The 27,980-nt window shown below is 43.4% G+C and overlaps 3 protein-coding genes across 4 annotated transcripts in view; 2 read left to right on the forward strand and 1 right to left on the reverse strand.

Annotated features, from left to right (window-relative positions):
* Window positions 1–940, reverse strand: part of LOC310964606 (histone deacetylase 4-like) — a 53,563-nt gene extending 52,623 nt beyond the window's left edge. The window contains exon 1 of one of the 2 annotated variants that reach the window (XM_083937795.1): window positions 801–940. The gene's annotated coding sequence lies outside the window, so the exon portion shown is untranslated. Of the gene's footprint in view, window positions 1–623; window positions 688–800 lie in introns of those variants that run through there. The other variant, XM_083937796.1, reaches the window with a different exon arrangement.
* Window positions 941–12,845: 11,905 nt separating this feature from the next.
* aamp (angio-associated, migratory cell protein) lies at window positions 12,846–20,329 on the forward strand. The gene is made up of 11 exons (XM_083937800.1): window positions 12,846–13,061; window positions 14,298–14,444; window positions 14,532–14,651; window positions 15,606–15,745; window positions 16,125–16,269; window positions 16,370–16,453; window positions 16,876–16,991; window positions 17,085–17,179; window positions 17,539–17,629; window positions 18,336–18,490; window positions 18,598–20,329. Exons 1-11 carry the CDS (start codon window positions 12,971–12,973, stop codon window positions 18,671–18,673), a joined length of 1,260 nt encoding a protein of 419 aa, XP_083793926.1. The 5' UTR covers window positions 12,846–12,970; the 3' UTR covers window positions 18,674–20,329.
* Window positions 20,330–26,564: 6,235 nt separating this feature from the next.
* LOC310964611 (G-protein coupled bile acid receptor 1-like) lies at window positions 26,565–27,572 on the forward strand (the record flags this gene model as incomplete). Its single annotated transcript, XM_083937801.1, has 1 exon — window positions 26,565–27,572. One exon carries the CDS (start codon window positions 26,565–26,567, stop codon window positions 27,570–27,572), a length of 1,008 nt encoding a protein of 335 aa, XP_083793927.1.
* Between the last annotated feature and the right edge of the window lie 408 nt (window positions 27,573–27,980).

Genomic DNA, 27,980 nt, shown 5'->3' on the forward strand with positions numbered 1-27,980 from the left:
AACAAGCTAACTCGCTGCTACATGAGCCTGTCCCCGAATAAAAAGGTGGACACACTCATTTCTTAAAGCTTCCACCCCGGTCCCCAACTCCAAATCCACCACCTCTGACTCACATTGGCTGCTACACACACCTTCAGTCCCCTGAACGCGGCCCTAATATGCTGCTTTGATGTCGCTTTAACAGCTCGTACGCCCCCATTCACAAAAAAAAAAAAAAAAAAAAAGATTGACGCATGCAGAGACTTACCACCGCCCATCCCGAACCATTCACACACACTCAAACACACACTCCCACGGGCCCGTACCTCTTCTTTTACGCATTCGCTCGCCAATAACACGGGTATACGGCGGCAGAGGCGTGTTGGCGCTATGTATATTGCATTAAAGCCTAAGGCTCGGCCGTGCACTAAAAATAGCTCCGCAACAATCGGCGTAATAAACATTCCCCCCTCCCTCCGTCCCTCCGTCCCTCCCTCCCCTCTCCCTCGCTGCCTTACTTCCCGCCCGCTACGGCGCGAGAAAAACCGTCTGGAAATATGTCGTAAAATGTTTTTTAACGTGTCAAAACCCTCCTGGAAGAAGTGTGTACGAGTGAAGCGAAGGCGCAGCCGTGAGAAACCCACCGGGGAAGCCGAGGCAGACGCGGGAGCAGAGTGGAAACTTCAGCCGGACATTGTTTTGATGAATCCACGTCTCTGTGTGTGTGTGTGTGTGTGTGTGTGTGTGTGCGCCGCATCCCTGCCTCAACATCAAAGGCGACACATTCATCCCGAGAGCACCCGAACGCACCGCGAGCTCACCTTTACGCGCCAGCAGGAAGCCAGTCGTCCCACCGTGTGTCCCGCGGGCCTCCGTCTTATCTCGCGCCCATGTTAGAGGGTTTTCAGGGGGGGGACGAGGAAATTCATCTCCTGACAGATTCCGCCATACTGGATTTTTGTTACAGCCCCAGCGTCACATGGAGCGCCCCTGCATTTACCAGGGGCGGGCTTTAAGCCTGGTGAAAATGTGGTTATGTGCCGTGTTCTGCGCTCTTATTACGGCCCGGAGACTCTGGGCGGGTCCCGCTTTAGAGGAAATATCAGTGTCACCTCCAGCTCCACTGTTACTTTGTTATTAATCACTTTATCTCACTGTGCGGGGTTTAAACCCACTGAAGATGTCTGCGGTGCATTATTACAACCCAGACTGCTGCTGTAGTCTATAATAAAATAAGAATAAAGTGTGACACAGCATAAAAAACACACACAAAACTAAGTGTCATAGATAATGTGTACAGATTAATTAATCATATATGTGTGAAAAGGAGCCAGAACATATGAATAGTCATAATAGATTTCTTTATTTCGAACAAATTCAACAAATAAAGTGTGACACAGCATAAAAAACAAGCAAAACTAAGTGTCATGCACAATATTTACAGTTAAATGAATCATGTGTGTGTGAAAAGGAGCCAGAAGTTATTATTATATATTTATTTATTTATTCAACTGCTTATAATTAGATTAGTTTCCACATGCACTTTGTTATTAATCACTTTATCTCACTGTGTGGTGCGTACACCTCCTGAAACTGTCTGCGGTGCATTATTACAACCCAGGATGTTGCTGTAGTCTATAATAAAATAAGAATAAAGTGTGACACAGCATAAAAAACACACAAAACTAAGTGTCATACACAATATGTACAGTTAAATGGATCATATGTGTGTGAAAAGGAGCCAGAACTCATGATTAGTCATAATAGATTTCTTTATTTCGAACAAATTTAAAAGATAAGATAAAAAGAAACTGTGACAAAGCATAAAAAACACACAAAACTAAGTGTCTCACACAATATTTACAGATAAATGAATCATAAATGTGTGAAAAGGAGCCAGAACCTATGAATAGTCTATAATAAAATAAGAATAAAGTGTGACACAGCATAAAAAACAAACAAAACTAAGTGTCATACACAATATGTATAGTTAAATGAATCATATGTGTGTGAAAAGGAGCCAGAACTTATTATTATTTATGTATTTATTTATTCAACTGCTTATAATTACATCAGTTTCCACATGTACTTTGTTATTAATCACTTTATCTCACTGTGTGGTGCGTACACCTCCTCCAACTGTCTGCGGTGCATTATTACAACCCAGACTGCTGCTGTAGTCTATAATAAAATAAGAATAAAGTGTGACACAGCAAAAAAACACACAAAACTAAGTGTCCTACACAATTTTTACAGATAATTGAATCATATGTGTCTGAAAAGGAGCCAGAACTTATTATTAAATATTTATTTATTTATTCCACTGCTTATAATTACATTAGTTTCCACATATACACCAAATTATTCTTATTTAATTATCATATCTACCTCATTGCCCATTTGTTTAACATGTACATATTTGTTTTTATTATTCTGTTCTAACTTATTCATCTAATTATTCCTAGTCACTCTTTTCTTTCTTTTTGTCGTTGTGCCGTACCTTTAATTGGGGATAAATACCTTTTTCTTGAACATATACTGTATATTATAAAACAAAGTATTTACTAAATACTAATATAAACATAAGGATTTATAGAGTATCAATAGCGAGTTCATTGTAACTTCAATACTCTTTTTTCCCATAATAACATCACTATAATATGTTACATTAATAATATTAAGATGCTTGTTTACAGTAACCTAATAACAGCACTGTGACCAATAAAGCTTTATTAACCTTTATCATAATCACAGTGGTGTGTTTAATGACCTTATTCTAGTTTATTATAGGGTTATGTGCTGTGGTGTCGTTATTACACCACATCTCCCCCCAGTCAGGTAAGGAACAGTGGAGACGCTGTGTACTGAGCAAATGTCACTTTATATCACTTTATATCATCACTGCATCACTTTATATCACTTTATGTCATCACTGCATCACTTTATATCACTTTATATCATCACTGCATCACTTTATATCACTTTATGTCATCACTGCATCACTTTATATCACTTTATATCATCACTGCATCACTTTATATCACTTTATGTCATCACTGCATCACTTTATTTCACTTTATATCACTTTATATCATAACTGCATCACTTTATATCACTTTATATCATCACTGCACCACTTTATATCATCACTACATCACTTTATATCACTTTATATCACTTTATATCATCACTGCACCACTTTATATCACTTTATATCATCACTACATCACTTTATATCACTTTATATCATAACTGCATCACTTTATATCACTTTATATCATCACTGCATCACTTTATATCACTTTATATCATCACTGCATCACTTTATATCACTTTATATCATAACTGCATCACTTTATATCACTTTATATCATCACTGCATCACTTTATATCACTTTATATCATCACTGCATCACTTTATATCATCACTGCATCACTTTATATCACTTTATATCACTTTATATCATCACTGCATCACTTTATATCACTTTATATCATCACTGCATCACTTTATATCACTTTATATCATAACTGCATCACTTTATATCACTTTATATCATCACTACATCACTTTATATCACTTTATATCATCACTGCATCACTTTATATCACTTTATATCATCACTACATCACTTTATATCACTTTATATCATCACTGCATCACTTTATATCACTTTATATCATCACTGCATCACTTTATATCACTTTATATCATCACTACATCACTTTATATCACTTTATATCATCACTACATCACTTTATATCACTTTATATCATCACTGCATCACTTTATATCACTTTATATCATCACTACATCACTTTATATCATCACTGCATCACTTTATATCATCACTGCATCACTGCATCACTTTATATCATCACTGCATCACTTTATATCACTTTATATCATCACTACATCACTTTATATCACTTTATATCATCACTACATCACTTTATATCACTTTATATCATCACTGCATCACTTTATATCACTTTATATCATCACTACATCACTTTATATCACTTTATATCACTTTATATCATCACTGCATCACTTTATTTAGTTGGTTTGTAACTTAGTTCTGTAGGAAATGCTGCTACACTTTAACACTGTTATCACTCATCGCTCCTTCTCACTTATTTAGTTTGTACTTATTTTATTTCAACATGCTGTTAAACTGCACGCTGCGTATTGTTGTATATTGTATAAACCTGCGTTTAACCACAATGTCTGTTGCACTCTGTCACATCTGGTTATTGTTTGATTTATTTACGTTAGCTTTATTTTGATCTGATTTATGTTTTCATGTTTGTTGTTACTCTGATCCTTTCCCATCTTTGTATTGAAACTGTTGCACAGTAATTTCCCTCGGGATAAATAAAGCTTCTTGAATCTTGAATCTTGAATAACACTGCTCAAATGTTCCTGGAGTATTTGTTTTTAGTTGTTTTTTCTACTCTAACATTGATTTTTATACCAATTTCATCCTGATTACATGTTTGTTTCTGATCGAATGTTGTGACTAATATTCCTACAGCCTGCTTGTGTCATTTTGTCGGGATTTGTCTGTAGTTTACCTGCAAAATGCACCACTTTTGCAGTAACGCAGTGTTAATGTATGCTTTATAATGTGTTTATTAGGCGCAACAAGCTTAAAGAAGTCAGTGTTAAAGGTAAAAGGAGGAGTGACACATCTTTTTCATGCTGTTATCATCGACTCAGCTTTTATAACTTACATTATTCATCATTTTCAGTGAAAATGAAACAAGCGTTTTTTTATCCAATTCTCGCTCATTGCAACATGAAATGAAGCCCTTTCCCCACTGCCTGCTCAAATCCAATATGCGTTTGTTTCCATGACTTTATATTTGATTTCTGCGTCTCAGCAGCCGCCCACAGGCAAACTGCAGCACCGGCGCTGCTCCCTCTGCTGACTTGATTACAGTAATATGCTAATCACTTGTGTATCTGCAGGCATCTTTAGTTTATATAATAATAATATATAATATATGTGCTGAAACATGTTCTCAGTACCATTCAGTCGACACCCTTCGTTTTCTCTTCTTTCTTTTTTTCTTAAAAACTTTATTTATTTACTTTTTTGGTCGTTATTAATCAACAATACACAACGAACACACGATAACAGTCGGAAATCCCTCCCAACAATCCTCCAAGAGAGAAATAAGTGGGTAAATAAGGTTAAAAATAATAAAAATAGAATAAAATCAATAAATTAAAAATTAAAAAATCGCACATTATGCACATTAAATGGAAACAAAAAGGGGATAATAATAAAAACTGCATTAATAAGCAATAGCATAACAATAAAAATGCTAATAACGATGACAATATTGATGCTAATAAAATAATAATGCTAATAATAATGACAATAATAATGATAATGATGATGATAATAATAATAATGATGATACTACTACTACTACTAATAATAATAATGATAATATTAATGCTAATAATAATAATGATAATATGATAATAATAATAATATTAATGCTAATAATAATAATGATAATATGATAATAATAATAATGATAATAATAATAATATGATAATAACCTCTTTCCAGGATACATGTCCCTTCATTATCTTTGTGTTCATTTGAACTTCATTTTTAACATTATTTAAATGTTGTAATTCTTCATTCACACGGTGGAGCTGTTCATATTTCACTTGGTTTGATCAAGTTTGCATTTATACTTCTACCACAGAGTGGAAGAAGCTGAACTGTTCGACCAATTTATCACCCTTAATCAAATACTTTCAACTATTACAACAATGTGCTTATATCGTGCACTGCAATGTGATTTTAATTCTCCTGTTTTACGGCTTTGTGTCTCTTTTATAATGTGTTTTATAACTGGTGCAAATCTATACAGATAAATCCACGGTGCCTTCACTTGATTGTGCATCAGTTTAGGTTTCTGTTGTGATGATTCATCCATTATTGCATTATTACATGGGCGGCAGAAGCTCAGCCCATAGGTGACTTGGCTGGGAACTGGAGGATTGCTGGTTCGAGTCCCTGTCTGGACCATGAATGGAGCGTGGACTGGTGGCTGGAGAGGTGCCAGTTCATCTCCTGGGCACTGCTGAGGTGCTGTTGAGCAAGGCACCTAACCCCCAACTGCTCGGGGCGCCGGTCACTGGCAGCCCCCTCGCTCTAACATCTGTATCTATATAGGTCCTGTCCGTGCATGTGTGTGTTTCGGGCCTGTGTGCATGTGTGTGTTTCGGGCCTGTGTGTGTGTGTGTGTTTCGGGCCTGTGTGTGTGTAAAACGAAAAAATAGAGTGAATGTTTTAGTTGTGTCAATTTAGCTAAAACACTTTTAGGGTCCCCAGCTAAAGCTGCTGCCCCCACGACCCGACCCCGGGTAAGAGGCTGAAGATGAGATGAGATGACACTTTTACGTGAGCGATCTATTTCTCACTTTCTAACAAGTTTCCATGCAGCCTCGCTCCGTGTTCATGTTACAGCGGGCTCTAAAAGGCCTTTGTGGATATGTCTTCACACTGGTATCATTCATTTTTCCAAATAATGCTTTCTGAGCCGGCTACTTAACAATCTTTCCACGTAGCAACCCCTCGGCAACGGTATGAGGAAGTAACCCCCAGCTGGGAATCTGTTTTTATCCAACCCTGATTATAATAACATCATTAAAACGTTCATATTCAAATGGCTCATTATCATTTATTCTGTGAGAAGGGAAAGAAACCGTCTCTTTACTCCTCTTCTACAGGGAGAGCAGAGGGGTCAGGGGGTCACCAGCACATCTACATCTTGCTCAAGGGAACTTCAGCAGCTCAGGTGCGTGCTTAACCCGCCTGACCTTCCCCTCTTTCCCTTTCACAACTTTTTTATTATTGTTTATTATTTTTTAACTTGGTCCCAGCTTTGCGCTTGCATTTATTAATCGAGGTCGCTCCTCTTTTGGTGTACAGGGGAGGCCCGTCGGGACAGCCGTATCCATGGCAACAGAGGATTAGAATTTCTGTGGATGAGCTACGGAGCATCGGTTACGTAAGGCGGTCGGTCTTGGAGGCATCTCTGGTGCTGTTGTGCTTGAGTAAGCTGTTTGTTAGGGCTGAAGCGTGCACGGCTGCACCGACCTCTCTATATGTTTTATGAGAATAAGATATTTATCTGATGGATGATAATCCTGCTCTTTGTCCTGGGTGTTATGTTCATTTTCAGCCACTTAAAGGAGATTTAATGCGTTCATGAACCGTTTACAGTGTTTATATCGTTTGATTAAAGGTCCCATGTTGTCAAAAGGGAACGTTACATGTCTTTTCTTATTATTATGAAGCAATCTCTCTCAAATACTTAAAAACAACAACTGCAGCTTAATAATAGCTGCTATTTTTAGTAGCTATAATGTTTGACATGTTCGCTGCTTTAGTTTAGCATGTTAGCATGCTAGCAATTTAGTTGAATGCCTTGAATATTGGGCGTATTTGGCCAAAAATGAAATCAAAATCAATCTTAGATGAATGCTTGTGTATTTACTGTCAATCCATCCAATGCTGTTGTTTTGATATTTGTACAAGTGGTGGACAGTGCGAGCATACAGGGCCAAAAAATAACACCTACACCAATAACTATGTTAGCGATGAGTCCTTACAGATAAGTATTTCAAATTGTTGAACCCAATCCTCTCATCTCCTCTCAAAGTTTACACTTTTCTGTCAGGGAGCACAAATCGCTCTTGGACATGTGTATTGTTTGTCTGTGGGCTTTTGCTGACGCAGACATACATAAAACAGTCAAATGTGTGTATACGTGTGTGTGTGTACGTGTGTGTGTGTGTGTGTGTGTGTGTGTGTGTGTGTGTGTGTGTGTGTGTGTGTGTGTGTGTGTGTGTGTGTGTGTCCAGAGCAGTGATGTCGAAGCAGGGATTAAATTGGCTTATATTGCCCAGAGCAGCACTTTTGCAATTCAGTAAGCATCACACTTGCTTTGCCAAATCACTGATTATGTGAGTGGAACTATTTTGCATCCAGGGGTCAGTCGCCATCTCCGTCACCTCCTTCCATTACAGGTTTGTGCAAAGATCCTCTTCTTTAGAACGTGGTGCCTTTAAAAGCATCTGAACCAAAGCACCTTACATGGCTCTGGTTGAAACCACAGATCCTGAGTAATGATGTTCCAAAAATACTTCATGTTTTTTGGCCAGTGGCTGGAAAAGAAGCAGCAATCGGGCCCGAGAGTCAACAGGCGAGTGCGTACGGCCTGCGCAAACTACCGCTCTGCTACCACAGCAGACACATCACACACAGGCTGTGGACCAGACCACTTGCAGTACACACACAACTGGCTGTTAGTGGTTTGAGAAGGGAAGCCGTCATCTCACCCAACACGGTCCCACATGAGTCAGACGCAGCGTGCAGACAAAGCAGGCGGACCTCAGCGTCGTAAAGAAGCTTTGCTCTGAGAAAGAGAAGACTTTGAAACATCTCACAGTGCCTTTAACAGCGTGTGATGGGACTGTGCGACGGCAGCTTCCAACATCAATCGATGGGGCGAATTAAGCCCTTTTCTTGTATGTTACGTTTTAAAATGAGACATCAAATCTTTCCGGGATGCCGTGAAGACTGCGGCGTTTAGGAGGGAAAATAAAGCAAAAGGAGCCATAAAGAGTTCTTGTTTAACAAAAAACGGGAAAAAAAACAGAGTCAAGGCTTCTTACAATCGAGCCAGTTAGTCTGAAACTTTCCATCAAAGCCTTGCTGAGCTGCATGGAGTAATTACCTCTCACACAGCAACAGCTCCCAGGCCTTATTACCGATAGTGTTTGTGTGCGTGTAAAGGTGCATGTACTGCGCACACACACACTGCCTATAAAGTAAAAGCACCCCACAGTGTCCTGCTTTTCAGACATCAACCGGCTTGCCGGAGTGATAAAGCGGGAAATGTTTTTATGACGGGTCGCTCCCGGTCTCTGCTGTCCCGATGACGGCAGAGAGGAGCCCACCCAGCGTGCTGTTCCAGGGCGTCTGGGTAAAAATAGGCAGATTCAAAAGGCTGAGACGGAGCGGGAAGCACTCCCAGCAGGAAAACCGCCACTAGCGCTGAACAATTCCCCAGAGTCAAAGGTCTCATGTTGTAAAAAGCAAGATTTAGTTGTCTTATTTTATTATAAAGCAGGTCGAGGTGTTATTTAAATACTGTGAAAGTATCAAAACTCAATCCACAGAGAAACGCACACGGCCTGTATTCAGACACTGTGTCTGGGGCGACAGTAGCTCAGATCGGGCTGGGAACTGGAGGGTCATCGGTTCGAGTCGCTGTGTGGACCATGAATGGAGCGTGGACTGGTGGCTGGGGAGGTGCCAGTTCATCTCCTGGGCACTGCCGAGGTGCTGTTGAGCAAGGCACCGAACCCCCAACTGCTCGGGGCGCCGGTCACTGGCAGCCCCCTCGCTCTGACATCTCTCCATTAATTGCATGTAGGTCCTGTTTGTGCATGTGTGTGTATTTCCGGCCTGTGTGTGTAACATGAAAAATAACAGAGTGAAAAAATTAAATTTCCCCGTTACGGGATTAATAAAGTCATTCTTCTTCTTCTTCTTTAAACGAGCCACCAGGACTTCTGTACAGTTGTGACGTCACAAATATAATCTATATATACGTAGAAAGTGCTGCTACAGTGCGGTTCTCTGGCTTCAGTGATGGTGCAGAGATGCAGATAGCGCAAATGCAGAAGACCCGGAAATGCTGACCAATCAGAGCAGACTGGGCTTTTACAGGATGGCGTCTTAAAGAGACAGGCGCGGTTTCAGACAGAGGGTGAATACAGGGATATTCAGACGGACAGGATGAGGACAATAATGTTTTTTTTTACATAAAAGCATGAAAACATGTTCTAGTAGAACCACCAAAATACAAGTATGAACCTGAAGATGAGCATTATATGGGACCTTTAAGTTCAAATGTTTTCCTGAACCTGCAAATGCATCTTGTTGTGGTCTATATACTCCAAAATCATAAAGAAGATCTGTCCGTTACCTCACAAGAACTCAGCAACTAAACAATGGAAAGAGATGAAATAACTTACTTCTTAGTCCATGATTGATGTGTAACTGTCTGTCCTGTTGCTCAGAGCACTGAATCACGTGTTTGCTGAGGTCAAACCAGCTCATGATCGCTGTTGCATAGATGGTATTTCCTGTTCCTCCTGACCACAGACTGTACAGCACATACATACACTGCTCCTGAACAGGATTACATCTGTATATCCAACCTTTCCATGCTTCCCTCAGTCATGTTGCCCGCCTTTGATATGAGCACTCTCCTTTTATTCTAGTGGACGTTTCTGATTTGTGTTTGTGGACCTCAGTGCCTCACAGAGCCGCTAAGCCTAAAAGAATTTCCTAAGTCTGGGTTTTAATGGTAAATGGACTTTCTAGTCTTCTGACTCAAGGCGCTTTCACCGTGTTTGTCACATTCACCCATTCACACAGACATTCACACAGACGGCAACGGACATCTACGGACAATCTAATCTAATCACTCAAACCACATTCACACACCCATGCACAGCACGGGGAGCAATTCGGGGTTCAGTGTCTTGCCCAAGGACACTTCGACATATGGACCAGGGGAGGTGGGGATCGGACCGCCAATCTCTCAAATGGAGGACAACCCACTCTTCTACTGAGCCACATGCTTTGAGGCTTTGAGTGTCTCATGATGGTCTAACTGTTGTTTCAAAGTCTTTTTCTTGGACAAACTGTGACTCCTTGCCATGTTTTGGTATGAACATTTTAGTTAATTTAATATCAGCTCAATATTTCTATCATCTTTCCAAATCCGCTGCTACCCACTGTCCGAAAACATGATAAATATTCCCAAATTAATCCGACAATGTCAGAGGCTTTTAAGTTGTGAACTAGAGCTGGTGAACTGCCAAAGCACACGATGAAATATGAAATAAAGCGTCTTTAACCGGCGTCGTAACTAATGTCGTCTAACTTTCCACCATGAAAGTTCAGCGGCCTCTTGGAGCGTTACTCAGAGCTGAACGGAGAGTTTATAAATCTCTCACTCACTGCAGATTCAAAACGTCTCAATAATGTACACCCTGATGTTTCCACATCTTACCACATCATGAGACGCTTGTGTTTTTCCAGGAGAGGCTTGCAGTGGAGGGTCTGGGCAGCCAGTAAAACTTCTCTGGGCATTGAGAGCGCGGGCCCTGCCAGCAGCATATAGCAAGAGACATAAAACCCCCCGAACCTGAAGTAGACAAACTGTGTTAAGTGTTCATAAAATGTCTCCGGACAGGGAACGTTTGATGGAGAGATTACCGCTCTGTTTCTAATGTTAGGCCTGTGGTTTACTGCACTCGCACAAATGTCACTTTGTAAAGAGACGTTTGTCATCTCATTATTACACCGCAGGGAGGTCAGAGTGATCTCGTTCACTTTTTAAAGGGCCCATATTTTAAAAAGTCAGATCTCCATGGTTTTCTTTTTTAAGGAAAAAGCCGGTCGGGGTGCTCTGTAAATCAAAAAACTCAATCCACAGAGAAATACACACGGCCTGTATTCAAAAACTGTGCTTTTAAACGAGCCATATGGACTTCTGTACGGTTGTGATGTCACGACTTTACTATATAAAGGTAGAAAGTGGCGCTACAGTGTCGAACAGTGTCGCTACAGTCATTCCCTGGCTGCAATGACGGTGAGAAGAAACTCAAAATACACGTGAGATTTTGTCATGAAAGGCCAGTTTCATTCATCTTCGACCACTTGTCCTTGTCGGGGTTGCTAGGGCTGATCCCAGCTGACATCGGGCGTGAGGCGGGGTCCACCCTGGACAGGACGCCAGTCTATCACAGGACACATAGAGACAGACAACCATTCACACCTACAGGCAATTTAGAGTCATCAATGAACCGAACACCTGCACGTCTTTGGACTGTGGGAGGAAACCGGAGAACCCGGAGAAAACCCACGCAGACACGGGAAGAACATGAAGACTCCACACAGAAGGGGATTTGAAACAGGAACCCTACTGTTGTGAGGTAACAGTGCTGACCACCACACCACCATCATAACAACAGACATGTCCTGTACATTGCCGTTTTGTGACACTACACCCGTCAGTAGTGATGCATGATGATTCATAAGTGCTGGAGCTGCTCGGTGAAGGCCACTGAGTGTTCATCACAGAGGGAATAAAAAAGAAAGATTTCTGTGACATTGTAAGAGAAGGGAACGTGCCAGAACGAGACTGAAAGGGACATTATTACAGGAACACTTCACTCTGTGATATTCAAGAGTAAATGGCCCTGGTTTGCTTTTTTTTGCAGATGCAGGGAACTTTGCTTCCTTATGGTCAAAATAGTCAGCACAAAAAAGGAAATATGTCATATATATATATATATATATATATATATATATTATATGGGTAGACTTTTCTTAGAAAACTGCACTGTAACTTCTGTAACTGTAACAATAGTTTATATCATTTAAATGACCTTTTATGTGTTTGTTTTTCCAATGCTTTTTAATGTTTTATGAGAGCACTTTGAATGACCTTATTATTGAAATTGGCTATACAAATAAACTAGCCTTACCTCATTGTGTATGTGTATATTTATCTTGATTTTGATGTTTTATATTAAGATATTTTTATATTTAAATTGCTAAATGTGTTTCATTGTCTTATAATAATTAATATCTATGTATGTCTCTATCTTATGCAGTATTACCTGAGGAGTATTATCATGTATCCACATTTGTCCAACAGCTCCACCTGCAGGATGTGACGGCGAACTACAGCTGGAGGTGTGACACGTCATCACTGTGCGCCTGTCTCTCTCCTCCGCAGCATGTGAAGAAAACATGGCGCTACAGTTACTTTGAGACTTAACCACAGTTTAGTAACATTCACACAACACAATAGAAGACGTTTGTGCGCCATTTAATCGCGTAATTAGCGTGAAAGTGGGTAAAGTGACAGCATGGACAACACGGAGGGGAATGAGATCGATATCCACGGAGATGAGGAGATCATTGAAGTCATCGACCTGGACGGGGACGAGCCTGGTCCCGGTGGGTTCAGCTACGATACACTACTTTACAAGTCACTTCTGGCAACACGTGTCAGGTTATTTATATGTATTTGATTTAGTTATTTACTTAAATGTATCACTTAGTTTCTGACAGAAGTTACTTTCCATTTAGAAAGAAAGTCAGGCTCAGTGGGAGAGTGGGTCGTCCGGCATTCGAGAAATCGGCGGTTCGATCCCCAGGTCCACATGTCGAAGTGTCCTTGGGCAAGACACTGAACCGCGAATGGCTCCCCGTGCTGCGCATGGGTGTGTGAATGTGACAAGTAGTGTGAAAGCGCCCTGAGTAGTCAGAAGACTAGAAAGGCGCTTTATAAGTACAAGTCCATTTACAAACAGGACCTATATACGTGCAATTAAGAGGGGGCTGCCCATGGATCTACGCCCCGAGCAGTTTGGGGGTTCGGTGCCTTGCTCAACAGCACCTCAGCAGTGCCCAGGAGATGAACTTGCACCTCTCCAGCCACCAGTCCACACTCCATTCCACTGACCTCAAAATCCACACCGAACCTCAAAATTGGTTGATCGAAAAGGGGGTATCTGTGGACCCCCTTTTCGATCAACCAATTTTGAGGTCCGGTTCAGAGCCGGTGCCTAAACACGACCCAGTTCTTTGCTCTCGGCCAGGAAAACCGGTTCCTAAATGGCACCAGCTCCTGGGGAGTGGTCTAGAACTGGCACCAGAACAAGGTCTGGGGGGGCACGGTCATCGTGACCAGCAACAGAAATGTTGTGAGCGCTCGTGACAACAACAACAAATCGATATCAACATCTAAAAAAAGTGGACAACAAGGAGGAGACGTTCTGCCTCCTCGGAGTAGGGTCCTCCTCTCAGGTCCAGAATAAACTGGAGGGAGCTTCCAGAACCAAACCTGTTTTGGAGGTTTTGGCTGCAACTGTTGAGCAGAACTGTTGAGCAGATAGCCAACAAATTAAAGACGCTCAGAAAAGACTGCAGGGACCAAAGGAAGGAGCTCAGACGCAGCTCTCCGGGCTCAGACGCAGCTCTATCTAGCCTGTGGAAAACCAAACGGGTCGTGAGATGGTTCCAGGGTTGAACCAGCTGTGAACCAGCACCAGCCCAGACCTAGAACTGGGTTCTCGTTGATCGAAAAGGGGTATTTTAGGTCCGGAATTTGTCTTTGGAGAAGGTGCAGGGGTGTCTTTTAAAGCTTTTTTGTTTTGTTTTATAATGTCTGAAGTTTTCTTTCTCTATAAGACGACTTGGCCGACGTCTTGGATGACGTTGACTTTGAAGACCCCGGATACGCAGACGACGAAGACGACGACAGCTGGGAGACGGAGGACGAGATGGAGGCTGAGTCAGAGCAGGATGACAGCGAGCTCACCTTCTCCAAACACACTGGTGATAACTCCCCTTCAATTGAGTATTGTGATGTTATTCTCACCAGGCAGATTCCGTTGGTTAAACTTCCCCTTTTTCACCGCGCAGGTTTTGTGTTTTGCGTGAGTTTGGATCCTGCGACAAACAGCATGGTCGTGTCGGGAGGGGAGGACGATAAGGCGTACGTGTGGAGAGTGAGCGACGGGGAAGTTCTGTTCGAGTGCACAGGTGAGTTTAGTTTCTTTTATTTTTTAGGAATGAAAGAGAGGCCGCGAGGTTGAATAAGTCCGCCCCCGAAAAATCCTCTTTTGCACGGCTGAATATTAGTGGAATATTTATTTTCTTCACTTCGGGTAAGGATTCATTCCCTCATTCCCTTATTCCTTCACTCGAGTCCTTACCCCAAGTGAAGGATTTCAAGTACCTCGGGATCATGTTCACGAGTGAGGGGACGATGGAGCGTGAGTTTGGCCGGAGAATCGGAGCAGCAGGGGCGGTGCTGCAGTCGCTCTACCGCACCGTTGAAAAGAGAGCTGAGGAAGGCAAAGCTCTCGATCTACAGGTCAAACTTGGTTCCTACCCTCACCTGTGGTCATGAAAGCTGGGTCAGGACCGAAAGAACGAGGTCGCGGGTACAAGCGGCCGAAATGTGTTTCCTCAGGAGGGGGGCTGGAGTCTCCCTTAGAGAGAGGGGGAGAAGTTCTGCATCCGTGAGGAACTCGGAGTAGAGCCGCTGCTCCTTTGCGTTGAAAGGAGCCAGTTGAGGTGGTTCAGGATCATCTAGTAAGGATGAACCCTGGGCGCCTCCCCAGGGAGGTGTTCCAGGCACGTCCAGCTGGGAGGAGGCCTCGGGGAAGACCCAGGACCAGGTGGAGAGATTAGATCTCCACGCTGGCCTGGGAACGCCTCGGGATCCCCCAGTTAGAGCTGGTTAATGTGGCCCGGGAAAGGGAAGTTTGGGGTCCCCGGCTAAAGCTGCTGCCCCCACGACCCGACCCTGGATAAGCAGTTAAGGATGAGATGAGATTTCTTTTCTTTGGCCATGTAAACGGATCATTAGCAATATTGAATATTTTTGCATTTAAATGTAGTCAGTGTTATTTTCTGGATAGCCACATTGAGAATAAATATACAAGGCTACATCCACGCTACAAATGCGGTGTTTTCCCTTTGTTTCCACAGGTTACAAAGACTCTGTGACGTGCGCCATGTTCAGCCACGACTCCTCCATGGTGGCTTCAGGCGACATGAGCGGCATTATCAAAGTGTGGAAAGTAGAAACCAAACAGGAGATCTGGTCCTTCAAAGTGGGAGATCTGGAGGTAATGGGGCTCCCGTGCAGAGTGTGTGTTTGTGTGTGTGTGTGTGTGTAATCCAAAAATACTGCGTCAGCCTGAACGTGTGTGTTTAGTTTGTGCATCTGTAAGCACTTGTGTAAAGTCTTTTTATTGGGGCTGAAGGAATTTATGAGAAAGTTAGAGGGGATGACCGCTCGGGCTGAGACTCTGTGGTCTCGCGGAGGAAGTACACGATCAGACATTCTCCCGTTCGGCGACCGCAGCTGCTGAGTTTAGCAAGACGCACAACCCACGATAATTATGAGATCTGCTCATTGGCCACTAGTAGGAAACTGCCCTGGGGGAATAATGTGCGCGTAAAGTAGCTGTTAATGTGCGGTTGTCTGACCCGCTTCCTCCTCAGTGGCTCGAGTGGCATCCCTGCGCTCCGGTGCTGCTGGCGGGAACAACCGACGGCAGCGTGTGGATGTGGAAGATCCCGTCAGGAGACTGTAAAACCTTCCAGAGTTCTGCGTACCGGTCCACCAGCGGCAAAGTCCTCCCCGACGGTAAGAGGCAGGAACACGAGCTACAAAGTCTTCAGAAGTCATCGTGTGTGGGGGAAAAAAAATGAATTGTGTGTTTTTCCTTTTTGAAATCCCTCTCCAGGTAAACGCGCCGTGGTGGGTTACGGGGACGGAACGGTGCGCGTGTGGGATTTGAAGCAGGGGAACGCCGTCCACGTCATCAAAGGTGAGGGTGGAAGCTCTCTCAGGTGTAGCTTTATCCCGCTGGTGCCTTTTATATCTGAGGCTTTTCGTAGATGTTTGTTATCAACAGGCAGATATTTGTTTTTTTAAGACGAGAACGTGTTCGAGGATCATTTCATGTGACTCTGCTGCTCCATGGGAAAAGTCGTTCTGGCGTTTATCGTGATGAGACGGGGTTAGAAAGAGGTCAGGGTTCAATGGGAAAACACAAACAGAAGACCACAATAAATCAAAGCCATTAAGTGAAACTGTGCGAGTGTCAGGCATTAGTCAAACAGAGTTACAGCCCAATAAAACGGTCAAGAGCAGCCAAAATAAACTCTGTGAACTAGTTATGTAAGACTATCGCAGTCCTAAGCCTTGATTTTGAAATAGTTAGGGATTTGGTTTCATCTCGTTCAACAGGTCAGAGCCAACACCAGAGGGCGCTCACCTGCCTGGCATGTAACAAAGACGGCTCTCTGGTGCTGACGGGTTCAGTGGACGGTGCTGCCAAACTCATCAGCACCGCCACAGGCAAGGTGGGTGTCAGAGCAACATGGTAAAATATCCTGTTTTGTACTTTTTCTAAGTGTCGCTAATCAGCTTTGAATGTGCGTCGTTCGTGTGTAAAGGTGGTGGGCGAGTACTTGGTGGAGGGAGTCAAAGCCACGGCGTCAAGTGACGAGAACGAAACCAACGCTGTGGAATCTGTGGGATTCTGCAACACGTGAGTTGTGAAGTGTTGAGTGTGTGTGCATGATAAACTGCATAGAGTTTCCATGTATCCTCACTCGAGCTGCAAGGATTAGTCGATTCAGTGATCGGTCGACAAAAACCTGATTTCCTCCTTTTTTAATCTTTAAATTCAGTTTAACATCAAATTAAACTGAATTCAAAGACATTACTTTGGACTCTGAAGGACTGAGATTTTTCAATTTGACCATTTTCTGACATTTTATACACAAAATGAATTCATTGTTTTTTAAAAAAGCATGTAGAAAAATGTCTGTTTTACTACGAATATGAGAAAATATGCTCGCACATTTGAAAGTTTGTTAAAAGTTGAACGTCTGTCGTCCTCTCCAGCTTGCCTCTGGTAGCTGTGGCGTACCTGAACGGGACCCTGGCCATATATGACATGTCAACGCAGGTCCTGAGGCACAGGTGCAGCCATGAGGTAACAGCTTCCCCGTGTCATACCAACGTTTGTCATCACTGTGTACACGAGCAGCTGCAGAGAACGTCCTAACATTTACATACAGAGGCTCCTGTAAGAGAATTAGGGCGCACTCACACTGTCCGTCCATACCGTGTCCCGTGCTTTAGGGTCCTTGTCCCCCCCTCCAGGCCCGTTTGTACTCACACTACCTGGGCCTTGCACGAATGTTTCTTGCTGCCTATACGTCATCTCACCGTAACACGTCACACGCATTGATGACGTCATGGCGATGCGTGGCTTTGTTTACAAATCTTTCCATAGACCTCTGAGTTTTTGTGTGTCTTGTCGACTGTTTTTGAATCTTTTCATCGACCAAATCTGCAGTAAACACTCCACCTCCAAATCACACCAACGTGAACCTTTCACCGCCATTGTTTTAAATGTCCGCGCGTGGTCCCTCCTTCTTTTTTCTACGTCCCAACAGGCGCACAGGAAATTACCTCAGAACCACCGTAGGCCTCGTGCTCGTACACGTGTGCACGCTCGTGCTCATACATGTGCAAACGTGCTTTACTAAAGCCCACCTCTCCCAAACGGGCCGTGGCCGGCAAGGGTACCGTGAAACATGCTTGGGCACAGTACAGATGGACAGTGTGAGTGCGCTCTTAGTTACCCGAGCAGCAGATATCATCATCACCTTAAACCCCTGTGTGTGTTCCTCCAGGCCGGTATTGTTCGCCTGCAGTGGGAAGAGTCTTCTCCTGTGGTGGCCACTTGCTGCTTAAACGGAGTGGTGAGGTTGTGGGACGCTCGCTCCGGCAGCTTGTTGTCCGAGTACCGCGGCCACACCGCAGAGATCCTCAGCTTCGCCATCAACAGGTAAGGCTGTCGTTACCCACACTTGTCATGGATGTGCGTTGATGTATTTCTTCTGTTATTCATAGTCTGTTTCTACAAACACTAAATTCTGTTCATCTCTGCTTCAGGGAAGGATCTCTCGCCGTAACCGGGTCAGCAGACAACGAGGCGAAGGTCTTCTGCCTCCAAAGACCGGATCGGTAAAGAGAGCAGGAAGAAAGGAGAGAGGAAGAGGAGTGGAGGAAATCTTTCAGGGGAAACAACAGAGGCATTTTGTCCACAGAGTTTTTGTTTTCAAAAGCCCCATTTCCACCGTGTGTTTCGGCTCGACACGATGGATCTTTTCACCTGCAACCATTTTCAGACGTTGCCATACATTGTCCGTCTATCTCACTCTTCTGAAGTGATTAGATGTTGGAGGTCAAAGGTCAAGAACACTTTGACCTCTCAAAACACCCTTTTTTCCCACTATAACTCAAGACTTCCTAAGCTCATTCTGACACAATATCAAACAAATGTCTAATAGGATAAAAAAGATGAAAGTGATGATGTTTTATATCCAAAAGGTCAAAGGTCAACTTCACCGTGACAGCCTAATGTTTTACAAGAACACTTTTCTGACAGTAACTCAGGAACAGACCTGGAGACATTCAGTGGGATAACAAAATCGGTGAGACTAATCTTGAAACTGTGGTGATTGTATTGATCTGAAGAAAATATACACTTAAAATTATTTTTATTCAATTCTCTCAAACATTTAACTACACATACTATGCAAGTGTGGACAGTTTAGATGTAAACTTCAACTTAACTGGTTGGCAGAGGCTGTAGTTGTAGTTTAAGATCTTGTTTGACTGAACAAAAAGATTGCGGTGGTTATTTATGCAAGCTCTGTTATTCCAAAACGGTGGGTTTGTGCAGGGTGTCCGTGTCAGGCTGTGACCAATCAGTGGTCAGCAGGGTTTTAACTCCACCTTTTAGTAACGGTTACGCTGCCTTAAAGTGCCGACCAAAGGTTACCAAAGAAGTACCACAACCTTTGCTAACTTTTGTGAAAACAAAACAAACACGTGCTCCAACGATTAGCTGACTAATCAGTCAAATTCAAATAAATGAAAACTATTCTGATAATTGATTAATAGTTACAGCGATTTTCGATCAAAAAAAGCATAAAATGCTCTTTCCAGTCTCTCAAAGATGCTTTTCTCCATTTTATATTGTATTAAACTGAATATATTTGGATGAAAACGACATTTAAACACATCACCTCAGACATTTTTCAATATTTCCTGACCTTTTATTGACCAAAAGATGAAACTGACTGTTAGTTGTAGCCCCAGCGCTGAGTTGAGCCGTGCAGTGGAAATGCAGCGTCACACTGGAGAACATGTTTCCCTTCTCCTCAGCATTTAAAACGTGGTTTCATCATCTTATCCGCCCCGCTTTAGGAGGGTTGTAGCATCCAAAAGATGCTTTTTTCTCCTTTCATCAGGACATCAGTTTAAGATCATTCAAGTGAAGAGTGGCGTTCCTCATCACTCACTCGGCTGTGCTCTTGTTCAAGAGTCTCAGAGACTAAACAGAGGAAAAGAGCCTAAAGAGTGATTCATTACAGGCTCCTTTTCCTCTGACATCCCTTTTAATGTTCTGTCCAAGATGTTTTAGAGACCAAACACAAGACGGAAAAGAGGAATATCCTTTGGTCTCCAATATCATTTCCCCATAATTGGAGTTTTTTGTTGTGACCGTGGGATCTTCCAGCTCCGAGACACACTGATGAGTCAGGGATTATCTCACCAAGGTTTTGATGCGAACTCAAGTGTAAATACAATTAATAAATAGTATACTTTCTTCTGGAAATGCATGTCAATTCATCTTCAACCAAGGACTGTGTCATTTGTGCCTCACCCCCATGTCTTAAAACTTCATCTGCATCAAAGCAGTTTATACATGCATCTGTTTTCGTCTGTGTGTCATTTTGTGGGTAACGGTGACATGTAGAGATGGGAAAATCTGAATTCTCTTCCCTTGTTTAGACTATTGTTAGCCTCAGTTTAAACTCAGATCTTTTTTGTATCTATTTGATCAGATATGAGTAAGAGAAGGAGTTGAGTCAATGTGGAGATGACAGGACCCTAAAGGAAGTTCCACAGCTGAGAGGATTCAAGGTAGAAAACTGTAGATGTGAAGGTGGCACAGCCGTAGTAGCAGACTTAAGCCTGAATACTTATAACCCTGCCCTTTTATACCAAATTTAATTTATTATCATTTAATAGTTTAGGTCAACTCCAGCACAAGTGTCTCCAGCACCACACAGATCCTGTTAGGAGCTTTATTAAATCATCACTCCTGTTGAATACCTCATGTATCCAACTGTCTTTTCACTTCAATGGCTTCTTTTTTCTTTGCTCAGCTTATAATCAACTTTAAAGGTCCCATATTTTAAAAACAGTGAGATTTTCATACATCCATCTTCAACCCCTTGTCAATATTTGGGAGGTGGTGGGCTGGAGCCAATCCCAGCTGACATCGGGCATGAGGTGGGGTACAACCTGGACAGGACGCCAGTCTATCACAGGACACATAGAGACGAACAGAGACAGACAACCATTCACACCTACGGGCAATTTTAGAGTCACCAATGAACCGAACACCTGCACGTCTTTGGACTGTGGGAGGAAACCGGAGAACCGACGCAGACACGGGTAGAACATGCAAACTCCGAACAGCTTGTTCCAGCCCAGATTCGAACCTGGAACCCTCTTGCTGTGACAGTGCGACAGTGCTAACCACCACATCACCGTGCCCCCCGTCAAAACTGAGAAATGTACACACTCCGTATTCAGAAACTGTCTTTAAATGAGCTGCCAGGACTTCTGTACAGCTGTGATGTCACAACTACACTATATAAAGGTAGAAAGTGCTAATACAGTGCAGTTACAGTCATTCCCCTGCTGCAATGACAGTGCAGAGAGCGTACATGGGGAAGACCCGGAAGTGCTGACCAATCAGAGCAGACTGGGCTTTCTTTCCTGTGGGAGTCTTAAAGAGACAGCGTTTCAGACAGAGGGTGAATATAGTTACTGTATATTCAGACAGACAGTGTGAGAAAAATAACGTGTTTCACTCAGTTGTAACTTATTGCACTTACGTCAGAAACACCTCAGCAGTGACTCACTGCAACATATTTATGCGGTGACCAGTTAATGGATATGAAATTCAGGGGGGGAGTCAGTGCTTTGATTGGTTACACACAATGATGGAGACCAGACTAAACACAAAGGAAGCTGCCTCTGCTTCAGTGTAATGTATGGCTTCCTAACACTGCTGCTGCACTCCTCTCTGCTCCTTGAATTAAAAGCTTTTAAAGTCGTCTTTCAAGGCCTAAACTGTTGCTTTAACTCCATTGTCTTCTGTTATTTTTTCCTCTCCTCTCGGCCGTCCATCGCACCGAGGAAAAACATCCATCAATCGATATCCTGTGCACAAGTGCTTCTTCCTCGGGCCTAGATCCTCAGCTCACGCGGTCATTGTGTGTGTGTCTAAATGTGCACATGTAACCCAGCCCTACACAGGCAGGCGGTAAAACACTTACACGCACAAACATGTTTGTGTGCTTCTTGAAAGTAAAAAACGTCAGAAGATGAAGCAGAAAATATACATATAGAAAAAAGCAGTCACAGCATGTTTTATTGTAAGTTTCTGCATTTTAAAATATGATGCACGAAACTCATCCAGTAGCGTTTAAGCAGCAGTGTTGCAGTGACAATAACACCTGTCAAGTGTGGCGTTCAGTGGCAGCTTGATATTTTCCTCATCTGTCACAGCGGCGTGTTTGGCCTCAAAGGTCAGCCTGCGTGAAGACAAAGGCTGAAGACTTAAGCATTATCACCTTTAGACCTTGACGCGGCCAAAGCCCGACCCATTAAATTGCAGCTTATATTCTCTGAGGGCCGCTGCGCTGGCGACAGATGCTGAACAAATGGGCTGAGCAGAGAAAGAGGTGGGTGCTGAAGCCAAAGTAAACACGCTCGGAGGAAGAGGAGGCAAGTGACAGACCCATTAAAAACACATCTGCTTCACACAAAACGGGCTGAGGCAAAAACACATTGTGACATTTGCAGAAATCAGGACAACAGATGGTTAAAAATGTTCTTAATAAGGGGTTCAGGTGCTCTGTTAGGAGCATATCGTAAACATACATTTGTACTAAGGACTTGTGGTTGTCGGCTCGCTCTTTGCCCAGTTTGGAGTCAAGTGAAAATGTATTGTTAATCTCCTCCTTTCAGGTTGTGCAAAAACAGGCCGTCATGCAGTACAGAAATAACTAAATACAGAGAATAACGAATTAAAACAAGCACAAGACAATAAAGTATAAAAAAAGTGAGTTAAAACCAGCAAGTAAGCTGTAAAATTGATGCATCAGTCAGAATTAAAGTGCTGGAAGGAGCTGAAAGGCCAGCTGAGGTGAAAGATAATAGCATAAGGAAGTGTAGGCAATGAAAGTAATTTTTTTATTATTAAATAGAAATTGTATTTGTTCTACTGTATTTGACTTCCAGGTAAGTGGGAACCTCTGAAATGAAGCCAACGCAGAGGTGCCAAAAGCTGCAGTTCCTCAGATGTCCACTCGAGGCTGGATCCAGCTACAAGCCTATGTTGATCGACCTCCATGTTCAAAAGCTCAACTTTACAGTAGAAATAAATGTCACAGTGAGGTACAAAAAAACAGTTTTGGCCTCTACAGCTAACTCTCCCGTTTATGACACTGGACAGGGAGTGAATTTGTATATAACTCACCTGTTTAAATGGTATAAAGGCTTTAAATTCTGCAAGAACCATGTCGCGGGTAGAAGCAGCCGAAATGTGTTTCCTCAGGAGGGGGGCTGGAGTCTCCCTTAGAGAGAGGGGGAGAAGTTCAGCATCCGTGAGGAACTCGGAGTAGAGCCGCTGCTCCTTTGCGTTGAAAGGAGCCAGTTGAGGTGGTTCAGGATCATCTGGTAAGGATGAACCCTGGGCGCCTCCCTAGGGAGGTGTTCCAGGCACGTCCAGCTGGGAGGAGGCCTCGGGGAAGACCCAGGACCAGGTGGAGAGATTAGATCTCCACACTGGCCTGGGAACGCCTCGGGATCCCCCAGTTAGAGCTGGTTAATGTGGCCCGGGAAAGGGAAGTTTGGGGTCCCCTAATAGAGCTGCTGCCCTCGCGACCCGACCCCGGATAAGAGGCTGAAGATGAGATGAGATGATGAAAGGTTTGGCGGCTTTGTTCGGCGGCGTCAGGCACTGCCAGGATGCAACGGCCACATTCAGAAACCTCTGGGTGACATCACAGAGACTATGGTACCAGGACAGGAAGTCTCATGTTTTAAACTAACGGCTAAAAGCTTTGATCTCTTTTGCAAACCGAGGTCCGCAGGTTACCTTTAATCAATCATATCACATTCAATTTCCACTGTGTATAAAAAATAAAGATTAGATCACAGATGAATGAAAAGGGCCCGGCGTTCCCGGAAAAGCCAACGCTCCGTCTTTCTCCTTTGTAATGTGAAGAGATGTTGTGCTTTCCTGTCCAGCTTGTCCTCCCTGCGTAGTGTCTTTCCAGACGCTCCCAGGCTCAGGAACATCTCTGTTTAAAACCATTATCTGACTGGAGCTCGTCCATCCCGGCCTGCACCAGGTCTGCTCCGGACTAATCAGTCAAGGAGCCCGTGTTTTGGCCTTCCATCCAACGCTGTGTTTAAACAGCGGGCATGTGTGACAGCTGTTATGAATTCTGACGTACACACTGTTGCACGTATGTGTTTAGGTCAGTCCAGGGCCAAATAAATGGGGAAAATACATCTTAGCATTTGTTTGGACCAGCTTACATTACAGTCTCAGGTCTCTGCATCAGGCCACAGTTCCACTAAAACCACCACTTTTGGGCTTTGCACCCAGTCTTTATGCTAAGCTAACTCCAATTAGCTAACACACACATTGTAGTACTTTAGTTTAGTTACTTTTTCACAAAAAATAACACAGAAAATACATCGATAAATCAAAAGTTTGACCAAAAATCTTGCAGAAAAAAGAATAATTCAATATTAAAAAGGGCAAGATAATATTCTATTACTGTATTCCTTTTTTAAATACACTTCTATATCATACCCATTTATTTAGTCGTTCATTTATTTATTGCCTTGTCACTTTTGAAGCTGATAAAAGTAAAAATGAAGTTTCCCCCAACTTCCTCAAACCCCCCTTTCTGTCCACATTTATAAAGAAAATAGTGTTTGTGCTGCTTCTTAATGTTCTAAAAATATATATTGTTTTTCACGAAAAGTACATGTAAATTTCCTGGAGCGACATGTTTCTTTTTCCACTTGACATGTTCCTCCCCGGGTTGTCTAACTGAGATTTGAAGTTGAAGATCATACACTTATCATCTGTTACAGGAGCGTCCGGGGGCCGTCACGGAGGGTGTGAAAGCAAACCACATGCCGGGCCCCTCCTGATGTTACCCAGGAATGTGCTTATCACGTCCAGGCTGCAGTGATAACAGCTCTCCATCCTCCGTGCATTCATGGATGCGAGCGCCAGACCTGGACAGCAGCTAATAAAGAGTGCAAGGGGCTGACGGGTGAAAGAAGGGAACAAAATAAACATGTTAGTAGGTGAAGGGTTAGTGGACGCTGCGGCTGAGTGGACCAGCGACCCCCATCAGGAAAGGACAGATATACAGTAACTGCTGCTACCTCCTCCCTCCCTCACTGTGCACTTCCCCTTTAAGTATGTGAGAGGAGCAGCCGCACACTTGGTCTCCCTTCTAGTTCATGCTGTGGCTGACTTGACTGAGGATCTTTGGGGATAAAGCTCCTGGAGTTTGTGGTCCGTGCGGATGTGACATGCGGGGGGAAAGGCTTGACATTGTCAGGGGAGTGATAAAAAACTTTGCATTTGCATTTCCTCTGTCAAAGGATACTGGATTTATCCCAAAAAGGCAAGAAGGCTTCTAGGTTGGTTGCTTTTTTTTTCCTTTTTGCAACAGATCATTGTGCATTTCTAGTGAGATTACTTATTTATTCATACATGATTTTAACCATTTGTATTGGGAATTTATTGCATGAAAAAAACGGCTCCTTTTACAAGTGTTAAGTTCTTTAAAATGGTTGTAAAAATACAGATAAATCCATCAAAACCAGGCGGAACAGGTCAAATGAATGGCATTAAATCAGTGTTGTTGAATAACCAATTTGCTTCTGTGTATTCACCCTTTAAAAGCCATTTAAAGGGCGTATTTACTGAAACGGTAACAGGACTTTGATACCATAAAATCCCCTCCGTTGAGCTTGCTTGCATATTGTTCATAATATATGTGGACATGGCATATTGCACTATTTATTCGTCCGGTCATTGTCATATATATTGTTTGCTTTTCACAGATAAAGCACATAGACATAAAACTAAGTGTAATGCAGTTCATTTTGAGGATTTCGCCGCTCCGGACTGAATGATTTCCAGAACATCAAGTGTGTGTATCGAGTTCTAAAATAGATAATAGATACAAAGCGGGGTGTAACTCCAGAGTCGCAGCTGATGAATTATTGAACGCCTCACGTCCGTTAACACGCGCTCTAATCTTGGATGCTGAAGGGGTGAAATTTGTTTGAGGGGACAAGAGACGACAGAAAAAGAAAAGAGCAGGTTAAAGTTAAGTTCTGACACCAAAGGAGGGTTTCTCTGTCTTTACTCCCAATGATAGTTTGGTGAAAGGCCACGTTGCTTGATGTGAACTTAACTGTGAGATTGTTTTAGCGTTGATTGGCTTTTCCCTGACTGTATCTTATTGAATATCTGAGGTATACGACGCTCACAATTCATCACCTCCTCTCTTTCTGGTTCGATTCTACAATCAATCTCTGATAATCCACTCTGCTCCACATTATCTATTCAATCTCATTTGTCATCTCCGCTCAATTGCATTTCCTCTTCCTCTGGGCCTTTGTGGCTTCTCCAGCTACTGTAACCGTGCTTCTCCTCCCCTGCAGGGTGGCTGTACCTTGATGGGAGTGGAGCCAGGCTGCAAAGGGGAGGAAGCCTGCCGATCTCACCCACGATGGACTGCAACGACTCCCGTGCTCTGCTCTCTGGGGAGCATCTCATCTATGCCATCACCGTGCCGCTGTCGACCTCCATCATCTTGGCCAACCTCATCATCATCTTGGGCATCGCCTGGAACCGTCAGCTCCACAACACGCCCAACTATTTCTTCCTCAGCCTGTTAGTTGCAGATCTGTGCACCGGCGTTGCGCTGCCTTTCATACCATTAATGGGTCTGCAGCGGGAGCTGAGTTTTAGCTCCTGCCTGGTGGCTCACATTTTCCCAAACTTCCTCTTCCTTGCATTCCTTTTCAATCTGGTGATGGTCCACTACGAGCGCTACATTTGCATCGTTGACTCCCTGCATTACAACAACCTGTGGATGCATCGCAGCTTTCCTTTGGCGTTGCTCGTGGTTTGGGCGCCGCCACTTCTGTATGCATCGCTACCTGCTTTTGGGTGGAACAACTGGACAGGGCCCGATTGGAACGGCTGTTGTGCAATTAGCCAAAACTGTTCGACCAACAAAACCACGTGCTGCTCGTACAGGAGAGTGTTCCCCAATGCTTTTATCTACTTGGAGGTGTATGGACTCGTCTTACCTGCTATTCTCACCATCGCTGCCATGACCGGCCGTGTTTTGTGGATCACCCGAGGCCAGCTGAGGGACATTTGTCGCCTCCATCGCTCCGTGGAGCGGGGAAGTCAGGCCTCAGACAGAGAGCAGAGGCTGAACCTGCGCTACACCCGCTGCGTGGTGGCGGTGTCGCTGACGTTTCTGGCATGCTGGGTGCCCTACCTCATTTACATGCACGTCTGCATAGCGTTCTTGCTCAGTGACACCAAGTGGAACTCCACCACTCACATCGTGCTGTCGTGCACCGGTATCGGGAGCATGGCAGTGGTGCCGCTGGTGCTTGGCCTGGCCAACAGGCAGTATACAGAACCTGCATACAAGCTTCTCCAGAAACTACGAGACAGGTGGAGGCGAAGGACGCAGAGGTCAGAGGAGGTGGCAGTCTGAGAAAATACCGATGAACTTCTATGCAGATGAATCTCTAGAAAACGATGTTGCTCCGGTTGAAGATATCTACAGCATATGGACCAAAGTCAGCAGGAGGGAGTAATGCATTGTAGCAATTTCACAATTTATTTATCAGTTGTTTTACCACTGGGTTTGAAAATATAATTTATGTCTGTAACTCCCCGTTTCTGTTCGCTTTCTGTCACATTTTCATAATTTGGCTGACGGTCGTCGTCTCAAACAAGACTTAGGCACCCTGCTACTTGCTCACGATGCTGACGTGCTGATGTTGAGCAGGTATAGTAATATCTGAAGAAAGGTTAAATAAAACTACCCTTGTATAAGTGTTGTACACCCTATTAATATAACTCATACAGACATACAGTATATCCTCATTTGTCTTTGTGC

The sequence above is a fragment of the Echiichthys vipera genome, assembly GCF_963691815.1.
Source record: "Echiichthys vipera genome assembly, chromosome: 23".
Classification (NCBI taxonomy): domain Eukaryota; kingdom Metazoa; phylum Chordata; class Actinopteri; order Perciformes; family Trachinidae; genus Echiichthys; species Echiichthys vipera.